At 39.9% G+C, this 25,507-nt stretch overlaps 1 protein-coding gene across 2 annotated transcripts; it reads right to left on the bottom strand.

Moving 5' to 3' along the window:
• Positions 1 to 423: 423 nt before the first annotated feature.
• On the bottom strand, positions 424 to 19,590 carry SPG21 (SPG21 abhydrolase domain containing, maspardin). 2 transcript variants are annotated; one of them, XM_019748690.2, is made up of 9 exons: positions 19,329 to 19,590; positions 15,657 to 15,743; positions 12,800 to 12,961; positions 8,794 to 8,874; positions 7,691 to 7,836; positions 5,763 to 5,871; positions 4,964 to 5,071; positions 2,904 to 3,044; positions 424 to 1,139 (listed from the first exon to the last, which is right to left on the bottom strand). In XM_019748690.2, the coding sequence occupies exons 2-9, from the start codon at positions 15,717 to 15,719 to the stop codon at positions 1,023 to 1,025; spliced, it is 927 nt and encodes a 308-aa protein (XP_019604249.1). In that variant the 5' UTR covers positions 15,720 to 15,743; positions 19,329 to 19,590; the 3' UTR covers positions 424 to 1,022. The 2 variants fall into 2 exon arrangements, with proteins under 2 accessions (XP_019604249.1, XP_019604251.1); XM_019748692.2 differs by lacking the exon at positions 12,800 to 12,961.
• Between the last annotated feature and the right edge of the window lie 5,917 nt (positions 19,591 to 25,507).

Below are 25,507 nucleotides of genomic sequence, written 5' to 3'. Positions count from 1 at the left end.
TTTTCTCTCTTGAAGGTCCATATTGAAATATTTACAGATGAAATGATACAGTATCAGAAATTGCTATAAAGTAATCCAGTGATGGGAGTATGTGTGGAAGAAGTGAATATAGGGTGAGAAACAACACAAGACTGTCCATGAGTTGATAATTTTTGAAGACGGGTGATGGGAACATAGTTTTCTCTATGTGTATTTAAAATTTTGCACTGAGGGGGCGAAAAAGAAGGTATTAAAAGTACCTGGCGCACAGTAGCAGCTCAATAAAAGATAACTACTATTATTTTACAATGATCAAACTGAGTTTTTAGAGAGATTAAGTAATTTACCTAAAGTCATACCAAATTGGCACAAAAACATGGTCTGCTTCTCAGAAAGTCCTACCTGTGCAGCCCAGTCAGACAGCTAGAGTAACCACAAAAGCCATTCACTGAAACTGAGTTTTTATTCCAAATGACTGTAATGGCTAGAAAGACAACAGCTAAAATTGAAAACAATTTGTTTATCTGGAAATTAGAAGTAGTTGATTTACAGGCGAACAAACTGTAGGATGACCATCCTGGTACTGGTAACGATTATAATCAAGAAAGCATAAAAATAACCAATGTCCTTCTGATACACAATCTGGGTATGCAGCATTTACAGCAAATAACATAAAAAGAAAGAAAGGAAGAAAGGAAAGAAAAAAAAAAAGACAAGGGAAAAACAAAAACCCCACAAAATCCCAAACCTTAGAAATAAACATTCACATAAGAACATAGTGAGGAAGACTTTTGGTAGCAAAATGTTCACAATTCGTAAAAGGGAGTCTTCAAAAGTACCTCTTCAAATTCAAAAGCTAAAAAAACAGACAGGGAGCAGTTACACTGGCTGAGAAGAGCTGCCGCCTGTCATGAAGATGACAGTCCTATTCCGAACACAGTGATAACCGGTGAGCCTGACAAACCGAACCGAGAGGCCAACGGGCAGGCACTGACGCCACTGACTGTACAGGGATCACTCATCATTGCCAGCCAAAGCCCTGGCTACTGCTCCTCCTGGCTGATGCCAAGGTTGCCTTTCTGTACCTCGAGTTCCTCGGCACTGACCATAGATGGGTCTATGGCTGCGTATTTGGTTCCGTGGAATTGCAGCAAATGTATCTGTAGAAATGCAGATCATTATTTTAAACGTCACCATAATATACATTTTGTGCTTCTAAAATTACAGGGTTATATATACTAATTAGAGAAAAGCTGGAAAACACAGAAAAGTCCAAGGTGTATTTTTTAAAAACCTTCATTTAGGATCTTTGCTCTTCATTTAATATATAACCAGTCCCTCCAAGTTCCTACCAACTCTTCATAAACATCTTAAGTGGCAGCATGCTGCTGCATGAGTCAGTGTTCACCCTCGCCCCTTACTTCCAGTCAGGCCCTTTCCGCCTCTGCGGTTCTGCCGAGCACCACGATGGACGTCTCTAGGCATCAAGGTTTTTTCTTTTTTTTCTCCCCTCCCCTCCTCTTTTTAAACTTTTATTTATTTAAGTACATCTTTCCAGGGCCCATCAGCTCCAAGTCCAGTAGTTGTTTCAATCTAGTTGTGGGGGGCGCAGCTCATAATGGCCCATGTGGGGATCTAACCGGCAACCTTGCTGTTAAGAGCACCGCGCTCTAACCACCTCAGCCAACCAGCTGCTCAACATCAAGGTTTCTGTATTTAGGATCCTCTCCTTAGGATCCACTGTCACAAGTGGATGACAAGATCAAAGCAAGTGACCTTTTTTAAGGCTGCTGACTCTTCCTGCCAAATTGCCAAAGCACTCATTTCTCAAACTATTCTAATATCCATTTAGGTAGAGGATCAAGAGATGGTGTTTGTTAGTGTGTATGTGTGTGTGTGTGTTTGCTTTGCTTTTACATTTACTTTTATTAGCATTTATTTGATGCTGAATTTACTCCCTGGTCATAAGTTGTTGTTCCTTCAGTTTTTTCTGTGGTATCTTTTTCTTCTGTGCAGCCTCCTCTGCTCTTTTTCCCTTAGGATCCTCTCAGGGTGGCAGGGAGAGTTCGTGTGTGGGTTAAGCCGCCCATGAGCTCTGTAAGTTCTGCGCTGCATCTTGGGAGCTTTGTTCCCCGGGCTGTGCTCAGTGACCAGAGAGCCTACATGGAAATTCTTAAGTTCAGCATCACTCTCTGCATTTTTAAGCACGTGCAGCAAAAATTCCACACTGTTTGGGCCACCAACCCCGCGTCCAGTTTCAATGTTTGGCCTGGGCACATCTACCAACTCTACCATTGTAATGACGGAATGGCACTCACGGCTTCTGCAAAGAGACATCCTTCAGATACTTGGTGGCTTTTTGGATATGCATACCCTTGATGGTCTAGGCAATTTCACCAGTGTTCTTAAAGTGAACACGAAGATTTGAACCTCTCGATTTGCATGATTTTATGGAGTTCTCTAGGTGGAGAATAGTGAACCATTTTTAGAGGTCGCCTTAGGCCGCTTATGAGAAGATCTGTTTTTTTGTTTTTTTTTAATGTACTAAAAATACTCGTAGATCAAGAAGTCTCTTCGTGGGATTCCGATTTACCCCACTGAGGTTTGGTGTCCTGCTCTGACTGAATTCACTGTGTACCCAGGAGGCAAAGTCACATCATACCAAATGGTTACTTCAGTGTGTAGAGGTGAGCCTACTTTTCTTGGAAAAGGGATGGTGGGCAGAGAGTCACCCAGGTGTCTCTAATATACCTGCTTAAATTCTCCTATAAATTATTAATGTAAACCACCTTTATTAAGTCAATGCCTCATTCCTACGGAGAATTCTATAGTTCTCTTACTCCACCATCCAAAAAAAAAAAGCTCTGTATTTCAAACCATACACTTTGGGTTCAAAGTGCTCTGGGTTCCACGCTGGGACTTACCTGTACATAAAGATTCACTTCTGCGCTTCTGCACAGGTATGGGAAATTGCCTCCTGTTTTAAGGTGAGCCCTCCGGGCATTGGGATACAGTTTGTACATTTCTTCTTTAGCTTCAGTTGAAAGTGCACTCTGGTCAAATACCTTTAAAAAACAAAGATAAGGCTGAAACCTACTAGTGTTTTAATATGTTCTTTTCACATGATGGAAAGTGCCACCCCAAGCATTTCTTTCTCATGAAGAAGTACCACTGAACCCCTGTGCAGCCTGGGCCACCTGCTCCTGCTGACCCCTGGTGACTCTAACTCCAACGGAAGATGTTAGCTACACATTATACTGTCGCATGTCTCTTGTTATCTTTGGGGGGAATTCTGCCATGCATTTCCTTTTTCCTCAAACCTAGGTAACTAAATTAATAGACTATTAATAGTGAACAATCATTATTAAAAATGACAATTCCAAAAAAATCATGAAACTCCAAAAGAACTTTCTGATTTTATTATTAATTAAATATAGCTACATAAATACTATATGCTCAGTAAACAAAAATCCAAAAAATTTAAAGAGTGTAAGAAAAAGTCCAGATACTTTCCTGGTGGAGCCACTGATAGCAGTTTGGGGCATATGATTCTAGACATTTTTCAATGCCCATAAAAACTTACGTTTATACACATACAAAAACACATTTTTCAAAAAAGTAATTTAAAAAGCAGCAAAAAAAAAAAAAGAAAAAAAGCACCTGCAACTTGCTAAAGCTTATAGACAGTTTTCCATGATCATGTATCCAAGTAGTGGGCAGTTTTGAAAAATGAGCAAACAGATCAAATGCACTGAGGAGCAAATGTTTCACTGAGAGTCCTGAAAAGCTTGTTCTGTGTCATGGTAAATGTCAGAATGTAGGGATTGTATTGCAGAATGATAAGAAGTTATTGTTTACAGGCTTATATAATAGATAATTTCCCGACAAAAATCAATTTTTAAAAATACCACATTATTTGAATTTAGGAATGAATCCATTTATGAGGCAAAATAGTTACATGATTTTTTAAAAAATAAGCCAAAACCACAATGAAATACCACCTCACATCCATTAGGATGGCCATTACCAAAAACCAGAAAATACCAAGTGCTCGTGAGGATATGGAACAATTGGAGCCCTTGTGCACTGCTGGTGGGAATGTAAAATGGTGCACCCACTGTGGAACATGGTATCATGGTTTCTCAAAAAGTTAAACAGAGAATTACCACATGACCCAGCAACTCCACTTCTAGGTGTGTATCCAAAAAAATTGAAAGCAGGGACTCAAACAGGTATTTGTAAACCAATGCTCATTGCAGCATCATTCACAATAGCCAGAAGATGGAAACAACCTAAATGTCTATTAACAGATGAATGGATAAATAAAATGTGGTGTATCCATACAATGGAATATTATTCAGCCTTAAAAAGAACATTCTGATACACGCTACATCATGGTTACCAGGGGCTGGGAGGGGGTGGGATGGAGAGTTATTGTTTAACGGGTACAGAGTTTTAGTTTGGGATGATGAAAAGTTCTGGAAATGGATAATGGTGATGGCTGTATAACATTGTAAATGTACTTAATGGCAATGAATTGTACATTTAAAAATGGTTAAAACAGTAAATTTTGTTATGTATATTTTATCACAACTGAAAAATGTAAGAAGCAAACTTTTGTACTATTTAGACTTTATGGAATTCTTGATTCTCTGCCCTTTTGAGGTACCTTCTCTTTCCTGCCCAGATGTGTAATAGCTAAAGTACAATATCAGTTGATAACAATAGCAAAAATACACCAAAATGGGTAAGAACTACCATGTTTGTTTAAATTTATCCTGATATCAATGGTGTTCTTTCTATCAGGAAAAATATTAGATAAACAATAAACAGATTGTTTTGGAATTATAAAGGTGGGGGATTTAAAAAAAAATCTAAGGCAGCATTTGAAGAACACTGAAAAATTATAAAATAATTCTGAGGAGGCTCTTGACACATACATTTAGAAAGGTAAAGCATCTATTTTACTTAAAAGGAAGCTTACATCCATAATGGTTACAGGGATATCCCGAATTTTATGAGGTTCCACATAAGAATTTTGACAATTCAGGGTAAGTCTTGAAGCCAGTTCACTCTGACACAAACTTTCTAGCTGCAGAAAGAAACACAGGTAAAGTTTTTGAATTAATTTTGTTTTTCACATTTCCATTAAATCCACAGGTAATATTTGTGCTTATAAAGATGGAATCATGTGTGGTGGGGCCAGAAAGGTCACCAATGAGGAAACACAATGTATCTGAGAGACTATGAACTGGGCCTCTTGGGTGGTAGCATTTTTTTATTGTGGAAACCTGGCCTTCCATAGCCTTCAACCTGAACTGCCACTTCCACCAGGTGCCTGTGGGCGGCAAGGCAATTCCTGAAGCTCAGAGATGACAGATACATTTTTAAGAGATCTTAGAGCTAGATGTGTCCTGAGAAAAATCATCTAGCTCAATAGTTCCGAAATGTGCACCTATAGACCTGCTACATCAAGATTGACCTGGGGGAAGTGAAGGAGGAAGAGTGGGGTAAAAATACAGCGATCCTAGATCTGCACGCCCAGGAATTCCAGTTTAATGGTCAGGCGTGAGGCCTTGGAACCTGTATTTTCGAAAGTTCCCCCAAGTGAATCTGATGGATTACCAGCAAGAATATCTGTTTGGGTGCATTAAAGTTAATATGGAAGACTGCTAAACGAGCACCTCTGTTACCTACTCAATGAGACAGATGTATCTTCAAGAACCAAGCAGACAAGGAAAATACCAGCACAACGTGTCCCCGCCCAGCGCCCCCATCCTTACCCTATCCACCATGAAGTCAATGGCATCGGCCATCACAGAGTCCACTGGGCCAGATGAAAAGTTGCCAAGAACTATTTTTTTGAGCATAAATGATGGCATCAGCCAAAAGCTGTAAAACAAAGACCTGATCATTTAAACTTCCAAGACTATATGTGAATGGCAAATATTCATTCATGAAGTGTTATATTAGGTAGGTACTTGGATCTAGAGATAAAGAGACCTAGGCCCTTCTTTCAAAGAGCTCAGCATCTTGTTTTTATATACACTTTCCCGAGCTCCCGAAGAGTTATGGTTTAATACAATACAACTTCTATTTGAGATTTGAAATAATTATAAGCAATATTCAAAAGACATTCTGTTGATTCCAAGATTTTTTTTTCTAATTGGCCTTATATCCAAAGGCTATACTATTTCCTTTAGAAAACTGAAAACTTAATATATGAACCTTCAGTTTTATGTCACCTTTGGATTGACTGATATTTCAAAATAGCAAAATGAAAGAGTTATCGTTTTTCCCCCCCATTTGCTACTATTAGATTCAACTGGGCTAATTCAAGGTAATTCAATCTTTATGTATTTCTATGTGACTTTTGGTTCATATCTATTCTACTAATTACAAATGTTGAGAGTCATTATATACGGTAAACACTAAGTTTTCTAAGACTAATCTGAAAATGACTTATCAAAGGTGGAGACCACCTTCTGATGCCTATTCTCAGTGGAACAGCCTTGTTGGAAATTGAGCTTCCCTTACAAGGACAGTCAGCCTTCTTTCCGTTATCTTTCTAAGTTCTCCACTCGACTCTTACAGCTTTCTTATCTTCTAATGGCCTGATGCCGACGTATGCTCTGTGAGGGGTGGACTCTGTTGGCTATGCTCACCCCTGCAGCCTCTGTGTGTGACACACAGTATGCTCTCGGACATTTGATAAAAAGTAGCTGATATGCAAGAGCACAAAGTGGGTGGAGTCTTGGCTTCTAACGATCATAACATTAAAAATAATCAATGAGTTTTAGCTCATCATCTGGACATGAAGCATTTGTACCTAATGCATATAAGAAATTGCTGTGCGAATGCTAAGTGAACTCCTAAGATGATATTGGAAAAAATAAACAAATAAATAAGAGTACAATCTTAAGTAGATGTGAAAATTATGAAAACGTTTACCTATAACATTATGTGAAAATCAATCTGATTAGATAGGTATGTTTAGTCACTGGGTTTTTTTTTTTTTAAGGGTAGAGCCTAGCCTTGCTAACAATGAAAAAAACGCACATTTAAGTCAGCTTAAAGGTACCGTTAGATACCTATCAGACTAATTAAAATGACAAAATCAACGAAAGGATGGCAGGTTGCCCCACAAAATACTCCACCATTTCTGTCTTTCTGAAAAGCAGACTAACATTAAGTGTCAAGACGTGCAGAATATCTGCTGACAGACTAAATGCTCTAGTCCCTCCATTTTGGGGAATATATCTCATGGAAGTAACCCAGAAAGAGAAGGAAAAAAAGTAATTTGTACAAAGATTTACAACAGAACATGATGAGAAACCGGGAGAAGCCAAATGCCTAAAGAAACTGTTTTAGTCAACAGACAGAACTGTTTACACAAAATAATAAGTGGAACAAGCAGAACACAAGATTAGTTGCATACGCATGGAAGAAAAACTGTAAGAGCATATGAGTGTATGTTAAACAAATCTAAACAATAATTTAGAGTTGAATTCAGAGTTCACTCAATTATTTTCTTTTGCAAATGTGACTGTTTCTAATTTTAAAAGGCAGGGAGGTAGCACAAGACAGAAGTAGATATGACCTTTCTTTCCTGGTGCACCAAAACAAAAAACAAAAATACCAAAGGCCAACATTTTTGAAATTCCACTGAACAAAAATAGTAAGAATTTAAGCCAAACGTTTACGTTCTTACCTGTTTGCAGTCCAAGTTTGATTAAAGATAGAGGTGTCACTGAAGGAATTGCACAGGATGAGGGAATGGACTCTGGGAGACTTGTGAGTATATTCAGCAAATTTCTGGGCCAAAAAACCTCCCAAAGAAGCTCCAAAAAGATGAACCTAATTGTAAACAAACACAAGGAGGATCCTAAAACAATGATCAATCCTGAACATAAATATAAAAAAAAATGTTTCAACTGTCACCAACCATAGAATAGGATGCCACTACTAGTCAATAGACTAAAATACCTACAGTAGTTAGAAATTAGGAAGTATTGCATTTAAATAGAATTTATACATCCCGTCAAGAAAATAATACAACTGTGCACACAAATTGTACAAGTTAAAAAATATTGTTCACAGATTACATTAGAAAACAAAACCACTTAGCAGTTTATGTTTGAGAAAACTATAATTCAGTAATTCCACTGCATACCCAAGAGAACTGAAACCATATGTCCACACCAAAACTTGTACATGAATGGTCATAGCAGTGCTATTCATAATGGCCTAACATTTTGGAAACAACCCAAATGTGTACGCCTTTTAAAAGGCAGGGAGGTTGCAAAAGACAGAAGTAGATATGACCCTTCTGAATAGATAAACAAAATGTGCTATAGCCAGACAATGAGATGTTATTTGACAATAAAAAGGAATGAAGTACTGACACATGCTACAACACGGATGGACCTCGAACACTTTATGCTAAAATACAGAAGCCCGTCAGAAAGACCACGTATTGTATGATTCCATTTATATAAAATATCCAGAATAGGCACATCCATAGAGACAGAAAGTAGAGCAGGTTGCCAGGGCTAGGGACATGGGGAGGGAGGGGGAAGAGTGACTGCTGAGTATGAGTGTCTTTTTGGAGTGAAAAAAATTGACTGTGGTGGTAGCTGCACATATCTGTAAATATATTAAAAACTATTGAATTATACACTTTAAAAGGATATATTGTATGATATGTGAATTACAGCTCAAAAGAGCTGTTATTAAAACATAAAAGACAACAGGCTTTACAATGTAAATGTTGCATTAAAATCATGTGCAAGTAATTAGTTTCAGGGTACTCACTTTATCCAACTGTAAATGGTCTAAAAGTTTTCTGAATCCATCACAGAATTCAAGATGGTCCCAATAAACTGGATATTGCAACTGAAATAATAAAATTCAAAATTTATTTTAAAAGATCTAAAGGTGAAATGTAACTCATCAAGGTGTGATCAAACAATATGGTCAACATTTAAATTTAAAAAATTTATTACAGTAAAAGACACATTGCCATTAATCCCCCTCAAAACACTCCCCCTCGCTTCGAACACACTTATCCCATCGTTCTTGCCACTTTCTGAAGCAGTTCTGAAGTCCTCTTTCGTGTCTTTAGTGGCGCTGTCATGGCTGCCTCAATGTCCTGAATCATTTTGACTTTGGGAAGGAGTGGGAAGTCTCACAGTGCCAGATCTGGTGAATAAGGTGGATGTGGATACACCATGTTTTTATTTGACAGAAATTGCCGTACCAGAAGTGATGTGTGACATGGAGTCTTTCTGTTGTGATCACAAATTATGGTGAATGCTGCTGCCGAGTGCCATCCAATGGAAAGGCAGGGATCTTCAATATGGGAAGCAGTTGCATTGAACTTTAGTAACAGTGTGTGACAAGTTTCAACTTGTTTGGTGCAGTCGGGTGAGCTACAGTTGAGAGAGGTGTGTTTTAAAATGTGTGGTAACTCAACCTCCATCATGACAATACTCCATGATTCAGGACATCGAGGCAGCCACAACAGCGCAACTAAAGACACTCACAAAGAGGACTTCCAGAACTGCTTCAGAAAGTGGCAAGAACAATGGGATAAGTGTGTTCAGAGTGAGGGGGAGTATTCTAAGGGGGATTAATGGCAATGTGTCTTTTACTGTAATAAATTTGTTTTTTACTTAAACATTCACTGTACTCTTTGATCACACCTTTATATGTGAAAAATTTAGCACTCTCATAATAGCATTTCTCATTTGCTCAAGCTTTGCTCCTTATTCAAAATACATGAAAATAAGCTCTCCTCTTCTCCTAAACTTCAAAATTCACATTTTACTTAACAGACAAATTTTAAGAAGAATAAAAAGTAAGCACATTCTAGTGATATCATGTGAATAACAATTTAAATTCACATCAATTTCCTTTCCAAATTGCCAAGAAACTCTGAGGTTTGGGGTGCATAGAGTGAGCGGAACTCATCCAAATAAAGAAATATGGTTTTCCCTTAAATCCAATTGCATTTTGAATTATGGCCCAGGAGAACCAGAAATAAAGTCTGTTATAAGGAGAATTCCCTTTTTCTGGTAGCATTTCTTTAAGGGAGTATTCAATAAAATTGCTCCTTTTTTTCCAATCGACTTAGTCAGTCTGATTTCTTGAACTTTTATTTGTGACCAAAAAAGTGTGGTGCTTGACCCTACGTAGCCTGTCTATTTATGCTGATGATGAGGAAGAAAAAGAAATACAAGTCACTAAGTCCTTTCTAGAGAGCTCAGACTTGTCATCTAAGAATTCCTCTCTCTTTATTTACATGTAAAACCCATCTGACAGGCTTTTTTTAATACTTAAGATTCATTTTGTCATTGACAAATCATTAGAATAAATGCTGCCATGTAAATTATGGAATAATTTCAAACTTCATGTAATGTGTGACTTTTACTATTAGCTTAGTGCAAAAGTAATTGCTGTTTAAAAGGTTAAAAATGACTGTAAAACCGCAATTACTTTTGCACCAACATAATATTAAAATCCTATTTATGGACAAGATTCTCTTATTTTGAGACAGGATGGAGAACAGACTCTCCCTAGCAGAAAATTTGAGAATCTGCGTCAAATGATAGCCTAAAAGAAAGGGAAATGATATTTTTTCCAGGTCCAGTTGCTGTTGCTAGTTGCAGGGGGCGCAGCCCACCATCCCTTGCGGGAGTCAAACCGGCAACCTGTGGTTGAGAGGATGCGCTCCAACCAACTGAGCCATCTGTGAGCTCAGCGGCAGCTCAGCTCAAGGTGCTGTGTTCAATCTTAGTTGCAGGGGGCGCAGCCCACCATCCCTTGCAGGACTCGAGGAATTGAACTGGCAGCCTTGTGGTTGAGAGCCCACTGGCCCATGTGGGAATCGAACCGGCAGCCTTCGGAGTTAGGAGCACCGAGTTCCAACTGCCTGAGCCACCAGGCGGCACGGGAAATGATATTTTATAAAATCTTTAATTAAAAAATATCTGTGCTCTGGACAGGTGATAAAATTGTATACAACTTACCACACACACACACACAACTAAGTACAAGTAAAACTGGGAAATCTAAATAAGAAGGGTGGATTATATTATATTAATATCAAAATCCTGGATTGTGATGTTGTACTATAGAGTTTTGCAAAATGTTACCATTGTGAGAAACTGGGCAAAGTGTGAAAGGAATAGCTCTCTGTATTATTTCTTAGAACTGCGTGTGAATTATAGATTCACATTTTAAACGAAAATTTTCATTTAAATTTAAATGAAAAAAGGATCCATGCATTTTAATTGCTCGATACTAACAAATATCTAATCAGTTTCAAAACCTCATGGGGTTGGGCATTGTGATCAAATCTTAAGGACAAAGTGATTTTGAAGATACTGTTGGCCTTTTCTTGATTCATTATTTAGCTAAAGAAATAGGGAAAGTCCACATCAAGAAGCTTGAGGGCAAGAAGAAACATCCAGCTAGAAGGCAAGGCAAGCGTGACCAGCCAGTTTGGAGTGATAAACAGTCAGCTCTACAGGACGACAGACCCCTGGGGGCGGCTCCGTCTCCCCTCCCTGGCTGACCAACAGTGACCACCAGGAAAGGTGCTGTCATGTGTTAGGCTGCAGAGGGCTGGGATCAGGGCACTTACCACCTTGTTCTCATGGAATGCTGTCCACAAAGAGGGATTACTGAAAACCCAGATCGAGAGAGGATTATGTTGCAGAGACTCAAACATGCCCTATGAGGAATGGTTCAAGAATCTGGAGACATTCAGCCAGAGAAGAAAAGACCTGGGAGGAAGGCAGCGGGCAGTGCTGATAATAAGTAGTTTTCTCAAGAAAGAGAAGGGCTGTCAGGAAGAAGAGGAATTGGATTTGTTTTGTGTGACCTCAGCTGGTGGTGATCGCACGAAAATTTTTGGTTACCTTCCCAGAGAAGCGATCTGGCCCACATTTTCTCTCCTTTAGAGAGTAAATAAATGTATAATAATGGCAGTAGTCCCACAGGAAGTACTATTTATAGGCTAACATTCCAGGTCTCAGAAACTTCCAGTTCCAAAGCAAAAGTGTCTCTCCTTCCTCAGAAGTTAGGAGGCCAACCTCCGTTGTCAAGTCGAGGTATGCCAAAAACAACAGTGCCTTCCCCACCCATACCTTTCTCCCACAGGAGACTCAAGGGTGACCAATAGGCAACGATTTAGACTCAATTCGGTAATAAAAAAACCAATTAGAAACCAAAAAGTTCTTAACCAAATGCTAAGGACATGAACTAATTAAGGAACCTCACTTCAACTGTCAAAGATTTACATTAAAGCAAGGCTTTAGTCACCTGGATGTTAGCAGATCCCTTTGCAGATCCCTTTGCTAACATTCCATGCTCAGCTCTTCGGGAAGCAGTGGTGTAATAAATGAGGAATGGAAATGGAGTCAGAACACTGAGCCTGGTTCTCCTTCTACCACCTATTGGCTGTGTGATCTTCAGCCATCACTAAAATGGCCTGGACCTCAGTTTCCTCATCTATGAACAAGGGCAATGCTTCCTACTGACCAGACTTGTGAGAACTTTACAAGAGAGAATGCACTTAAAAGCTGGGAGTAGAGCAGGCTTCCAAGAGAGGTTTGTCAACTGCATCGCTGTACTTGTATGTCTGTGTACCACACTACCTTCCTTCAAAAGGCTTTATTTCACATTTTAAAAAAGGAAAACAATATCTTACCTCAATGAAAAATGTGCCCAATTGCTATTGTTGATTAGAAACCGATGCACAAAAAATCCCACAAAATATGAACCTGAATTATAATACTGAATCAATAATACTTACAGCTATAACCCGATAACCCCATCCAGTCAAAGCCAAAATCTGCTGGAAAAATACATCTGCAGTCCCACTGACAGGGGGAAGAAATATGAGAGGACACCTGACATTTCTGGGACCTGCATCATAGAGCGACCATATCTTACTGTCATCATCATCCACGATAATCTGGAGGCAAAATTGTAAGAAAAAATGGAGAGCCTTATGAATTTGGTTTTTGTATTGTTAACTTCACACTATAATTTCATTGACAACTTGAATATCTCTGCCTTGTTTGTTAAAAGGTAACTGGGGATCACACAAGACTAGCACGTATAATAAAACTGCTTTGGTCTCCTTTTCCTCCCTCGGTGCTACGGAAATATTCCACAGAATTGCTTCTTATTCTTCCAAAGAGCTGCTTTTTCTATCAATTTTTAATTTTCCTTTCCGTCTATGATTATCTGAAGTCGATTTTGTTTACCATGAAACAATAAACTCTGTACCTGGCATCTTACTCATAGTTCTTCTGTATGTGTGTGTGTGGTGCGTGTGCGCACATGTGTGTAAGAGGAAGGCAATTTGCAGAGTCATTCTCCAGTGCTGGCCCAGAGGACAGGCTGGGATCAGCAGGGTCAGAGTGTGAATAGGGGAGCGAGGGGGAGACAAGATTCCAGGCTCTAGGGAGAAACTGGGTAGAGATGGTACCACTCAAGAGATGCTTCAGGAGTAGGTGTCACTGTCCCAGGAAATATTTCAAACTATTCAGTCTGATGCAGGGAGTGCACACAGGAAAAACTGGCTTTTTTGGGGGGAAAGTGGGTGGCAAGGAGGAAGGTCATCAGAAACCTTCTTGATTTAATGGTTCTTGACCCAATGGGGGAAACAATGTGCATTAAATGAGCCGAGACAAGTCAAATGTTCAGCACAGAATTTGGCAGATACTGAGTGTTCAGTAAGTGTTAGCTATTATTGTGACATATTAATTTTTGATTTCTTTGACTTTTGGTGCTATTTGGAAAAGTACATTAACTGTTTGAACTTTTGCCAATGCAAATTAGCACCTATCCTAATTTTACATGAAAAAGTTCAAGGCCTCCAGGTTCTATTTTCTGAGATCTCCCAGCTGGCAGTGCAGTGGGGCTCTGTGGTGTCATTCTGGGTGGTGGCACACTAACCGGGGTCACTGGTGTCATGGGGAGCAGACCACAAGGGCAAAGCAAAGTACAGAGGGCCCTGACAACGCCCTTTTGTATATCCCCAGGTTACGGATCACACATAGTATCTCATGCTTGTGTTTTTGCCCTTTGTATTTTGCCACTCACATTTTTGCTCTTCATGGTTTTTTTTTTGCTGGGATTGTGGTAAAAAACTTTCAATGACCTTTGAGAGTGCACAGTAACTCTCAATCTTGTAATAAAATCCATGAGAAAAGATGGTCAGATTGTTAAAATGTTCTAGAAAATTATTTCAATAATCCAATTTGGAAGAAAAGTAACAAAATGGCATGTTCTTTTCTTCTTCCCTCGTCTCCCAGTTTTATTAATTGATATAGTATATTCTAAATACAAGCCATAAATACAGGTTGTTTATCACGTCAATTTTCTCAGAGTTCTTTGAATGGTAATTTGATCAGAATTCCTTCAGAAGACATAATATCTGTTAAACAATTTAAAATCTAGCACCACAAAATTTCAAGCAAAATTATCATTACTTGCGGACCAAACTGACCTGACAACTGGAGAAAATCACATCAACAAAACAACTTCCTATAACTGCTTCTAAGAATATTTAGATAAGCTTGTGTTGGTGGGGGTATGGTGATCCCTTTGCTGAGTGAGTCCATCAAGAGGAGCACACACAAGTTAACTTGAAGGTATGGAACAAGGTAGAGGGACTCCAGGAGCCAATTCTCCTTTTAGCACGGGCAGTATTTTCCCAGGTTGAAAGAAGGGAGGAGGCTCCCTTTGGTAAACAGCCAAGTACTTCTGGCTTTGAAGCCAGATTAATTTGATTTTAATCCAGATTCTACTAGGCTGTTTGACCTTTAACATGTTAACCTCTGCGAACCTGTTTTCTCATCTGTAAAATGGGCACACCACTACTCACTTTGTTAAACTGTTGAAAGCACTAAAGATATCTGGAGACTTCCTACAATAGTGCCAGGTATATAGCAGGTATTCTGTCTATACTTGGAAAATTGTATCTCAAATTACAATATGGAGAGTAGTTGTGTTATTAATCCAAATTTGCATGATACTTCCAACAGCTGTCTACCCTGACAATATAATAACAGAGACACAGATGATCTTCAGATCAGAGTACTCTAATACTTTTGCGAGGGGATCAGCAAAGATTTTACTCTGTGGCTTGAACAACCTTTGTCTAGTGTGATCCCCAAACATTCAGGATTAATTTGGGACTCAGAGTCAATAGTCAAATTTCAATATAAGTGTTTGGAGTTTTTGGACATCCCATGCAAATAAAGTTTCCAGAAGATGCCTACGGCAGAGTGAATGTATCGTTGCAAACAGAGGATCTATAATGTGACCCACTGTAAATCTTAAATCTGAGGAACAGGAAAATGCTTTATAATAGTCTGACCGGCTTTCCACTAAACTATACAGAGGAGTACACATATTCTTGCTTGCTTGACTATGTAAAGACAATTATAAAATGAGTATTGTTATACTCGCTTTTACTCTTGAATGAGTCTCAAAAGTTGGCTGTACTTGACACAGAAGGGGCGAACTTTATGCTCTGCGACTGAGTCATGATACTTGGCAATAACCTTTACTCTCAAACACTAAGACATAACATCTAAATCACACACAAAAACAATACAAGATTTTGCAAATAAGGGGTATAATAAAACCATACATACCTTTTTAAGGGGAACTGTACTTCTAAACCAGTTATAATCAGGAGAGACTTTAATCTCTCCCATGATTAGCTGAAATGGAGGTTACCCCTGAAATAAAAGCATGTGGTTTCACGTCAAGAATTCATGTTTACATCAGAAGTACATGTACATAGAGTCTGGTCTAGTTATACCAACAATACATACTTTAAAGGGTAAAACTGAGGAAATGGCTACTTTACCGGAGAATTTTTCAGACCTCCTTAGTTCTTCCAGAAGAAGGATCTGGTCTAGAAAATGTAAATGACTTACCGGAGGGCCCATGGCTGTTGCAAACCTAGGACCAGATACATGGCAGTCTCTTCTGAAATCAGACCACCTGTCCTAGGTAAGTGATTCAAAACTGCAATTCCATCATCTGTCTTTTCCCGGTATCTTATTAACCCATTTTAATAAAGATGTTCCTGTCTGACAGAATTATAGGGAACAGCATACACTCACACTAAAGAGTTCATGTAAGCCTGCTTCCTGATCAATTAGCAAAGGGCCGTAAGTCTAACTCTAGCAGAACATAATTTCAGAACTTCACAAGTAGTTCTTAATGCAAAATACAGGAAAACTTGTTGTTCACATTTATGTGATTAAAAGTGGTATCATGTCCTCTGAAAGATCTGTAAGATACCAGGGTAGGCTTGAAGGCACTATAACTAGCAACAAAACATGTGCCTTTTGAAAAAAATGTGTGGTCTTTTGTTGTGAGATTAGTAATTTCCAGCCTTTAGAGTTCTGAGACTTTAGAATAGTCACCGACCTTCTTTGGGCTTGTGGTCTCATCTATGACGGTTTCATCACTGTATCTCCAAGGCCTAGAACAGTGCTTGTCACCCAGCAGGCATTATCTGTTGACTAAATAAGTGACGATGTCCTAACGAGATTGAACTAGGCAATCCTAGAGTCCCTTCTAACCCGGGCAACGAATGGCGTTAAACTGGCTGAGTATTATCAATTTAAAGGCTGCCCCTCTTTGCTTAGGTATCTATGTGATGTCATAACAGGAACCTGAAATTATAGTTCCCTGTTGCAGATTCTTATTGCCAAATGAGGAACTTCCACCCATCGGTTTTGGAAGGATTCAAACACATGCATCGTACCCTGTTCTCTACCCCAGGGCAAGTCTGGATTTCCTAGCAGGGATAGGATAAATTCAAGATCTTAGAACTGAACTCATGGGCTGAACTCGGAACTGTCATTTTAGAGGGGCTTCTCTGGAGTGGCCAGGGACAGGGGATTCTAAACGCAACGGAACTCTTCCTCCTTGGCCCTCCACTTCTCCCTCAGGAGCACAGGGCACTCAGTAGTCTCAAATGTTACCTCTAACCTTGGGGGGTTACTAAATTGAACCCCAAGGAGATAGTAAGGGTAGACATCCAATATTAAATTTGATTTACAACCTTGCATTGTAATAGTGGTCTCTTCTCTCAAGGCTAGGATGATACTTTCAGAAAAATTTGTTAAAATCGTAAATTGCTCTAAAATATCGAGCAAATTAGCCAGTCTTATACTGAAAATCAGTTGTGCACATAGTTATTATTCATACTGAAATAAAGAAAATCATTCTTTGTATATTCATTTTCTCTTAAATACTAACATGTTAAAAAAGCTGGTTATTGCTTTTAATTAAAAGCAACTAGCACATATTCTGGAATATTTTTCACCTGGATAGACTTGAAATATTCCTATATCATATAAATAATTCCTAATGGAGACATTTTCTAGTATTGCATTATTATAAACAATTACATTTTACAGGAGGAAATATCAAAAACATGTTTAGCGAAAAAACAAAAACTCTACTCAATAGATTTATAAAAACCCCTTAGCTAATTAAAGCTGGAAAGTTTCCTTCTAGATTTACCAAATTTGGCATAAAATATTCGTAATTTGGAATCAACTGCAATGTACAAACAAAACTACTATACAAATACACATCACACACAGGTACACATTGACTGTCATCCACTTCTTCCTACAGCAAGAAACAGAAATACGTTCCTTACCTCTCAGTCCTCAGTACTATTCACAACTACCCCAGTATCATAACATTTTATAGCTAATCTTACTGGATGGAGAGATTCCACCCAACTGTGACTACATTTTTGTAGAGGCAAGTGATTTTAACACTTGTGCTAATTTGGCAGTACATGAAAGGTAAGATCGATACCAAATGTTGCTTATGACCAACTGCCATCTGAGTGAAAAAAAAAAAGCTCACTGCTGCAAAGGGAGAACAGCTGTGGGCGATATGAAAAGGAAGTTGTTCTCCCAGCTCTTTCATCCACTAAAGGGGTATACTTTTCCAAGTCACAAGAGGAACATTCTGTATACGGCAAAAAAGGTTAACTGAGATCGTGACCAAACTGGTTGGTATGAAATAAGAAAGAATGTGAGCCAAGAGTTCAGCACTGATTTGATCTCTCACAATTCTTCACTAAAACAAAAGCACCTGTTCATGCTGGTAGGGAAAGAGCTGCAGAGATTAGCCTTAATCTTGCCTAAGGAAAGCCCTCGTCAGGGATGCTTCGGACACCCTATCCTCTCTGGCCCATGTGCTGCTTGACAACAAAACTGCCAGTTGTGAGTGTGCATGAAGAATCACCAGCACTTATCCCTCTGCATCTCAACAGAACCTGCCAGTTTACAGTCAATGAAATCACCTTGACAAATGTCTGTCACATAACCAGCTTAACTAGTGTCACATAACCAGCTTAACTAGTCAGAGATTTTCTGATCCTTTATCTCTATCTGTAGTTGATCTACATATGGACAATCTGTGATTATTATTAATATCAGCAATAATAAAATGTTGAACCTGAGAGTCTCTAGGTGATGCATTAGGCTTTTTAATGCAAGTCTCCAGTACCTTACCATACCACGACATAACCATCCTTTTAGATCTCTTTAGGGGAAGCTTTATCTTTCTTTTCTTCATGAACCTTTTCCATTATCTTCTAAATCTCATGGGAGGAAAAGCTGCCTACTTGACATTTCTTCTGTGCCACCTCATTTTGTGTTCTGTCTTGGTATAAAAGCTTTTAGAAATTTGCATACAGCTATTAAGTTACTCCTCAGTCTCTTGAATCTCTGTGCTAACAGGAGCTGGAACACCATAGGTGGAGAAGCAGCACAAATGCAGAACTCATACCTCCCCAGGAAAACGAAAAGAGGAAAAGTGAGACATTCTAGCCCTGCTACTTTTCTCATCCCCCTGGCCCTACTCAGCAATGACAAAGACATTTGTCACTTTCAAACTGAGGCACACTCTCTAAAATAACTGGCCTCTGCTCAGAGTTCTTAAATTTACTGGAAAACATGTTCCTGGGCTGCAGCAGTGTAGCCCCAAAATAGGATTACAGGAGTATGCCTAGGTCAAGCGCCCCCCACCGTCTCCCAGTCCCATCGGTGACACAAAGGCAGAGTCACAGGCACACCGACCACCCCCATGAACTCAAGACTAGAGCGCGCGCGCACACACACACACACACACACACACGTGATCACGTGCATGGTCACATGGACTGGCCCACTCACAAAGTCACACAACAGAGGCAGTAGCGCATATTACCTACACACCCACTTGCAACCCCATACACATTACACACCACACCCCCGCTTTCCAGGGCCTCGCCCATCCCTCACCTGCCGTGGCCGCCCCCACGTCCCTTTCCTTCCTCCCCAGGGCGGCTCTTCCCTCCTGTACAGGAGCGGGCCGCGAAGGCGGCAGAGCCCGTTTCGGGGCCGGTGGCCGCAGGGCTCAGGAGCCGCAGGCAAAGCAGGCAGTGGGGGCGCACGGGAGGGCCGGCCTCCGAGGGGCGGGGCGCGCGGCGGAGCGAGCCTGGGCCGCCGCGCTCCCTCCTCCCAAACCTTCCGCGTAGCGGGCGCGACTCTCACACTTCCGGGTTTGGAGGGGGTGGGGCCGCGTCGCGAGGAAGGGGCGGGGCTGCGGGGCTCAGGCGGTCACTATGACGACGGGGCGGGTTGGTGACTAGGCTGAGACGATTCCGGGGCTCTTGCTTATTCCTGCGGGTTGGGAAACCGTCATCCATCTCGGTGGTGTTTGGGGGGAGCGGGGGAGGAGGAGGAGGTCCGAGTTGCCTCTGGGTCAGCTCTGGGTCACCTATCAGACGTGGGTACGGAGGGAGAGGTTATCGGAGTGGAAGGAGGGGGCACTTGGTTCCTTGGGACCTGCCTTTGCCTTCAATTTGTTCCCACTTGGGAGAAAGCAGGCTTGGGTGAGCAGGGTTTTGTATACTCTCTTGGTAAGTTTTTTGTCTTTGGCACAGCTACAGACACCCTCCATAGTCCACCCGTGGAACGCCCCCACTTCTCTTTCCAGACTTGTGCTGACGTTCTGGAAGCTTTTCGGGGAACAGCTCCCAAGGCTTCTCCAGCTCCATCACTTTCCCTTAAAGTAATAGAGAATATTAATAAACGAGATGTGATCAAAACATACAGTGAATGTTTAAATTAAAAAAAGTATTACAGTAAAAGACACATTGCCATTGATCCCCCTCAAAATATTCCCCCGTGCTTCGAACACACTTATCCCATCGTTCTTGCCACTTTCTGAAGCAGTTCTGGAAGTCCTCTTTCGTGAGTGTCTTTAGTTGTGCTGCCATGGCTGCCTCGATGTCCTGAATCGATTCAAAACGTTTAGCTTTTATGGTCATTTTGACTTTGGGAAAGAGCCAGAAGTCACATGGGGCCTGATCTGGTGAATAAGGTGGATGAGGACACACCCATAATGTTTTTATTTGACAGAAATTGCCCTGCCAGAAGTGATGTGTGATATGGAGCATTGTCATGATGGAGGATGAAGTAAAGACACTCACGAAAGAGGACTTACAGTACTGTTTCAGAAAGTGGCAAGAACGATGGATAAGTGTTTTTGAGGGGGGAGTAATAGCAATATATCTTTTACTGTAATAAATTTTTAAAATTTAAACATTCACTATATTTTTCAATCACACCTTGTATTTATAATCATTTTTAAGCAATATGTTGCAAATGTCACGACTCTTAGTAAAGTATTTCCAGGTTTGCTGAAAGAATGTATACAACTGAATAACAGTTAAGTCTTATTGTTTGAATTTTTTAGTAATCCTGCAACAAGGTCCTGTTGAAAGTGCTTCTCCCTAATCTGTTTTAGGAAAAGCTTGTACCCTGTTTAAATGCCTTTGAATTAGCCCTAACCCAGGCAACTGTTTATTGGCTGAAGGTCAGGGGAAATCCGAGTAAATTGCATCCTTAGTTATGACCTATGCCCTCCTGTTCAGGATCCTTGGGTCCCCGTCTAGAGCTTGAACAAATCCCAAAAATTTCCCAAGGTGTATAGGGCATGTTCCCATGGAAGATTTTTAACCTTTTGGTTTTTCCCCAGAACTTTGGAATAGTTTAAAGAGTGGAATAACTGGAAAATCACTGGTTGTATGTAAAATACATTATAGGTACTTGTTACATTATGTATCTATCCAAGAGGGCTGGGAACTTTAATTTAAAGAGCAAAGGGCACAGAGTGATTCAACCAGTGCCTTAGAAATGATTAGGCTCATAATAGGAACTAAATGTATACTGAATGAATTAATGAGAGAATAAATCTATCCACATGTATTCCTAAAAACAACATTCCTTGGATCCCACACCCCCAAACCTCACTTTAGTAACAGTCCTAATAAGAGGTAAGCTATGCATATGCCCAAATATATTAGAAGTCTTTATTCTGTTAATTTGGTAATAATAATGTTTAACTTGAGTATTGATCATGAAAAACCACTTCAATATATAGATGTGTTTTGTTACATATATGCTTTTATTAAAAATGTAAAAGATCAAACCCCAAATAATGTTTTGTTTCCCTTAGAAAAGGACCCCATGGTTATGTTTGAATCCTCACTTGTTCCATAACACATGGCAAGCACATTGTCCATTCCCTCAGACGAACAAGGAACATTTAATATGAGGATTCCAGCTGTCCCATAATTGCACAACTGCAGGAAGCAAACTTTTGACCCAGAGTAGGCCATAGTACAGACAGACCTTGTAGATACGGCTGTGAGGGTTTGCAGCTGTCGTGGTTGGGGTCTACCAGATGGTTCCCACAGCACCAATCCCTGGGTGAGAATCTTACTTAAAAACTGGAATGTTCACAAAATACTCTGTGAACACCAAGCAAAGTAAACAGATGGCCAGCTGGCTCTCAATATTGCCCAAACCCAAGCTCTACCTCTCAAATTGATCCCTTGACAGGGTAATATTTGTTTTAAAACACACATATAAAATAATCCTAGATATATCTTTTATGCATGTATGTACACCAAACACAACAGTGGTTACCTCTGAGAATAAATGGGATGGAAGGGTTGGTAAAGGAGAACTTTGGCTTTAGATTTAGTGTTGTAATTAATGTAAGAATATATTCATATGTTATTGTGCGATTTTAAAAAAATATTTGAAGCAACTATATTCATGTTTTAAATCTTGCCCTAAACCCTGCTCTAAATCCTTCAATGGCTCCCCACTGTCTTCCAACTAAAGTCCAAGGTACACAGGCTCGGGCAGGTCTGGTTCTTTCAAAGGACCCCTAACACACTATGTCTCAAACCTTTAGGCCTTTTTATGTGCTCTTCCCACCATTTACAATGCCTCCTTCCCTTGACCACCAGAGTAAATTACCCCTGTTTTACCCCCCGAGAACTGTGGATGTGTGAAAAAGTGAAAGAGGAACAAAACCCTTAGTTTTTCACACTAATACCAATTCTTGGAATACCATCTTTTTAAAGCTTCTCAGGGTACAATTGATTGCAGTGATATAATATATCAAATTACGCTGAGACACAAGATGGAAAATGAATATTGTTTTCTCATTGCCAGACAGTCTGTGTCAAATACATACCACACTGGATTACAGGGATCAGATATGCAGTGGGGATTCTGGAACTGCCCAAGAAAGATATGACTTCTTCTATAGCTTGCTACATAGGTACTATTAAACAATTATTACAAACAGTTATTTATAATTAATGACTGTCATCTGGGAGTTAAGAAACCTGAGTTCTATCCTTGGGCAAGACATTTCCTCTCTCTGGGTAGTTTCTCAATAAAGTGAGTCCAAGTTTAGACTAAATGATCTCTAAGTTCTTTCCAATTCTAAGATTTCAGAGTTCCTATATTTATGAGAGCTATATTACAAACTCTTTATGATAGCCTTTCCTCAAAATTGTGTCTCTGATAATCCCCCCACTGCTTTTCCCTTACTATCAAACTTTTAAAAAATATACACACAAAAATGCTTCTTTAATGGAAACAGTATTTTAACTTCTTGGGTAAGTTAATGTTTGTCCATTATTAACTTTTTAAAATAAAAGTTCCTGAGTGAAGGTACCATCTGCCAACCTAGCATCTGATTCATGTATCTTCTGTAAACAATGTGATAATCTACCTTTAAAGAAGAGCAGTAGTAAAGAATCCTGCAACATAAGAGCTGCATTAATATACTACAAAATAAGCAAAACAAATCTGTGGGGTTCTAGAAAACTTTATGAATTCTTAGAGGTAATAAAGACAATATTTACCTAGTAACTAAAATAAGACAATTGTTTTGAAATAGTCCAGCACAGTACCTGCATATAATGTGTGCTCGGTTAAAATGTGCTCCCATTTCTTCCTTTCTGAGTACTAAAGCCTAACACATTACATTTCCTGATCAAGGATAAAAACATTTGCAAATAGAGGCAGGGTAGTCCAGGGTTAGGACCCCAGACTGACGTCAGACTATTGGAGTGTGAATTCCAACGCCACCATTTATGAGCTATTTAATGTCCCGGAAAGCTGAGGCTCAATAACAGTACCTGGCTCAGAGGGTTGTTTTAAGGATAAAATGAGACAGTTCAGGTCAAGTCCTTAGAAATGTAGCTGGCATTCGATAAATGTTAGCTAACAATAGTATTGAGAACCTCCTGTGTTCCAGGCATCATGCTAGATTCATTACCTTTGTTATTTCTATTCCTCGTGACAACCCTTGCAAAGTAGGTACAATTTTTTTTTTTTTTAGTCGGCGCAGCTCACAGTGGCCCAGGCGGGTATCGAATCGGCAACCTTGGTGTTATTACCACCACGCTCTAACCAACTGAACTAACCAGCCACCCCATACAATTTTAATTTCATAGATAAGGAAACAGGTTCAGAGAGAGTGAGTAACCAGCCTAGGCTTATGGTCAGTGGCAGGGCCGAGGCTCACACCATGTTTATTGAATCTAAGACTCTGCCTCTCAAAATAGTATATTTTCACCTTGAAATTGTTCGATAAGTATAAAGAAAAATGGTGAAAATAGGCTATACTGCCTTAAATACAAAGTATAAAAACAATAAGCATCCTTTTCGGCAGTCACTCTCAAGAGCTCTTTTTTACGCTCAGAAACATTTCTTTTGTCCCTCAAACCAAACCAAGAGTAAAATCCTTTTAAACAAAATCTACTGTCGTCTTCAGGTTCTAATCTTCGTATTGTCACTAGCTAACTGTTGCCAGGCCCCTGTTTCATCATCTCTAAAATGAAATGTTGAGTTACTAAATCATAGATCCTTTCCCACTCTAAAATTCTTTTCCTGCTGTTGCTCTAAAAGCATCTCCACAAGCTGTTGCTGCCACCCAGAGGAGAAATATTATTGCAGGCCCAAAGAGTTTTAGACTATGGCAGTTTTAGACTGTGGTGACAATACCAGCTACCATTTATTGAGTGTCTACTGTGTGCCAGACACTTTTCTGGGCATGTTCCATATGTATTACCCATGTTTTTAAACTGAGAAATCAGAGTTTAAAAAATTTCACTTGTCCTGGGTCACCCGACTAGTAACGAGTAACTGAATTCCATTTTGAGTCTGATGTTTTTCAGCAGTGACAATAACCAAAATAGAAGTATCTTGCAAAGGAGAGAATATGTTTACAAATCCATCCTTTTAGCTAGAGCACAGAATAGACTGTGTTCAACCTTCCCTGAGAGGACCCTGGACCTGGGGGCCAGCCGATGCCTCAGATCCGTGTGCACTTCCTCAGCTAGTTAAAGCTGTTACTACTGTAACATAAAAATTATTGGCTGAGGTGATAAAATGCAGAGTCTCATATCCAGAGATTCTGGCTCATGGTCTGAAGTAGGGCCCAGGAATCTACATTTTAAACAAGTACTGCAGGTGATTCTTTCAGATGAGAAACCCTGCTCAGTCACACTGGTGTGTGGTTTCTATAGGGGCCTGAAGAGAGTGAGTCATATAGTTTCCCGAGGCCTATCTGGAAGGTGACCATTTACTTGTTCAGAGAATGGGCTGCCAAATTGAAGATGGCCTTTCTGAATTTGGTATTTATCCTCCAGTCCCAGGATGGGCTCAACGCTCCCTAGATGGGAAACTGCCCTCTATGGGTTGGGCCTTGCACTCTTACCTCAAGATTTCATATGTATGAGAGGTATTTCATAGAGTCCTAAGTATACCAACAATGCCAATCACGATGACCAACTTCTCTTTCCAGCTCACACTGTCTCACCCGTAGCCCCTACTCAGCATTAGGCTGATTTTTGTGCAGGTGAAATCATTGAACTGAGGTGGGCCTTGACTCACAGTCTGACCAAACACTAGAAGAGGTAGTCTGACGTGAGAGATTCTGCCTGGTAATCGGCTAAACAACCAGATAGGCTCCACCCAAAATGTGGGGTGGCAGACCTGAGACCATTAACCACCAGGTATTAAGAGATCAGAACTAACAAGCAGAGAGTGGTGCCCTCAGTAAGGTTCCCCACTCTCTGTGGCAGTGTCTGCAAGGGCACTTCCTT

Source organism: Rhinolophus sinicus, linkage group LG03 (genome assembly GCF_036562045.2).
Source record: "Rhinolophus sinicus isolate RSC01 linkage group LG03, ASM3656204v1, whole genome shotgun sequence".
NCBI classification, from domain to species: domain Eukaryota; kingdom Metazoa; phylum Chordata; class Mammalia; order Chiroptera; family Rhinolophidae; genus Rhinolophus; species Rhinolophus sinicus.
This window is presented reverse-complemented; position numbering and strand designations above follow the sequence as displayed.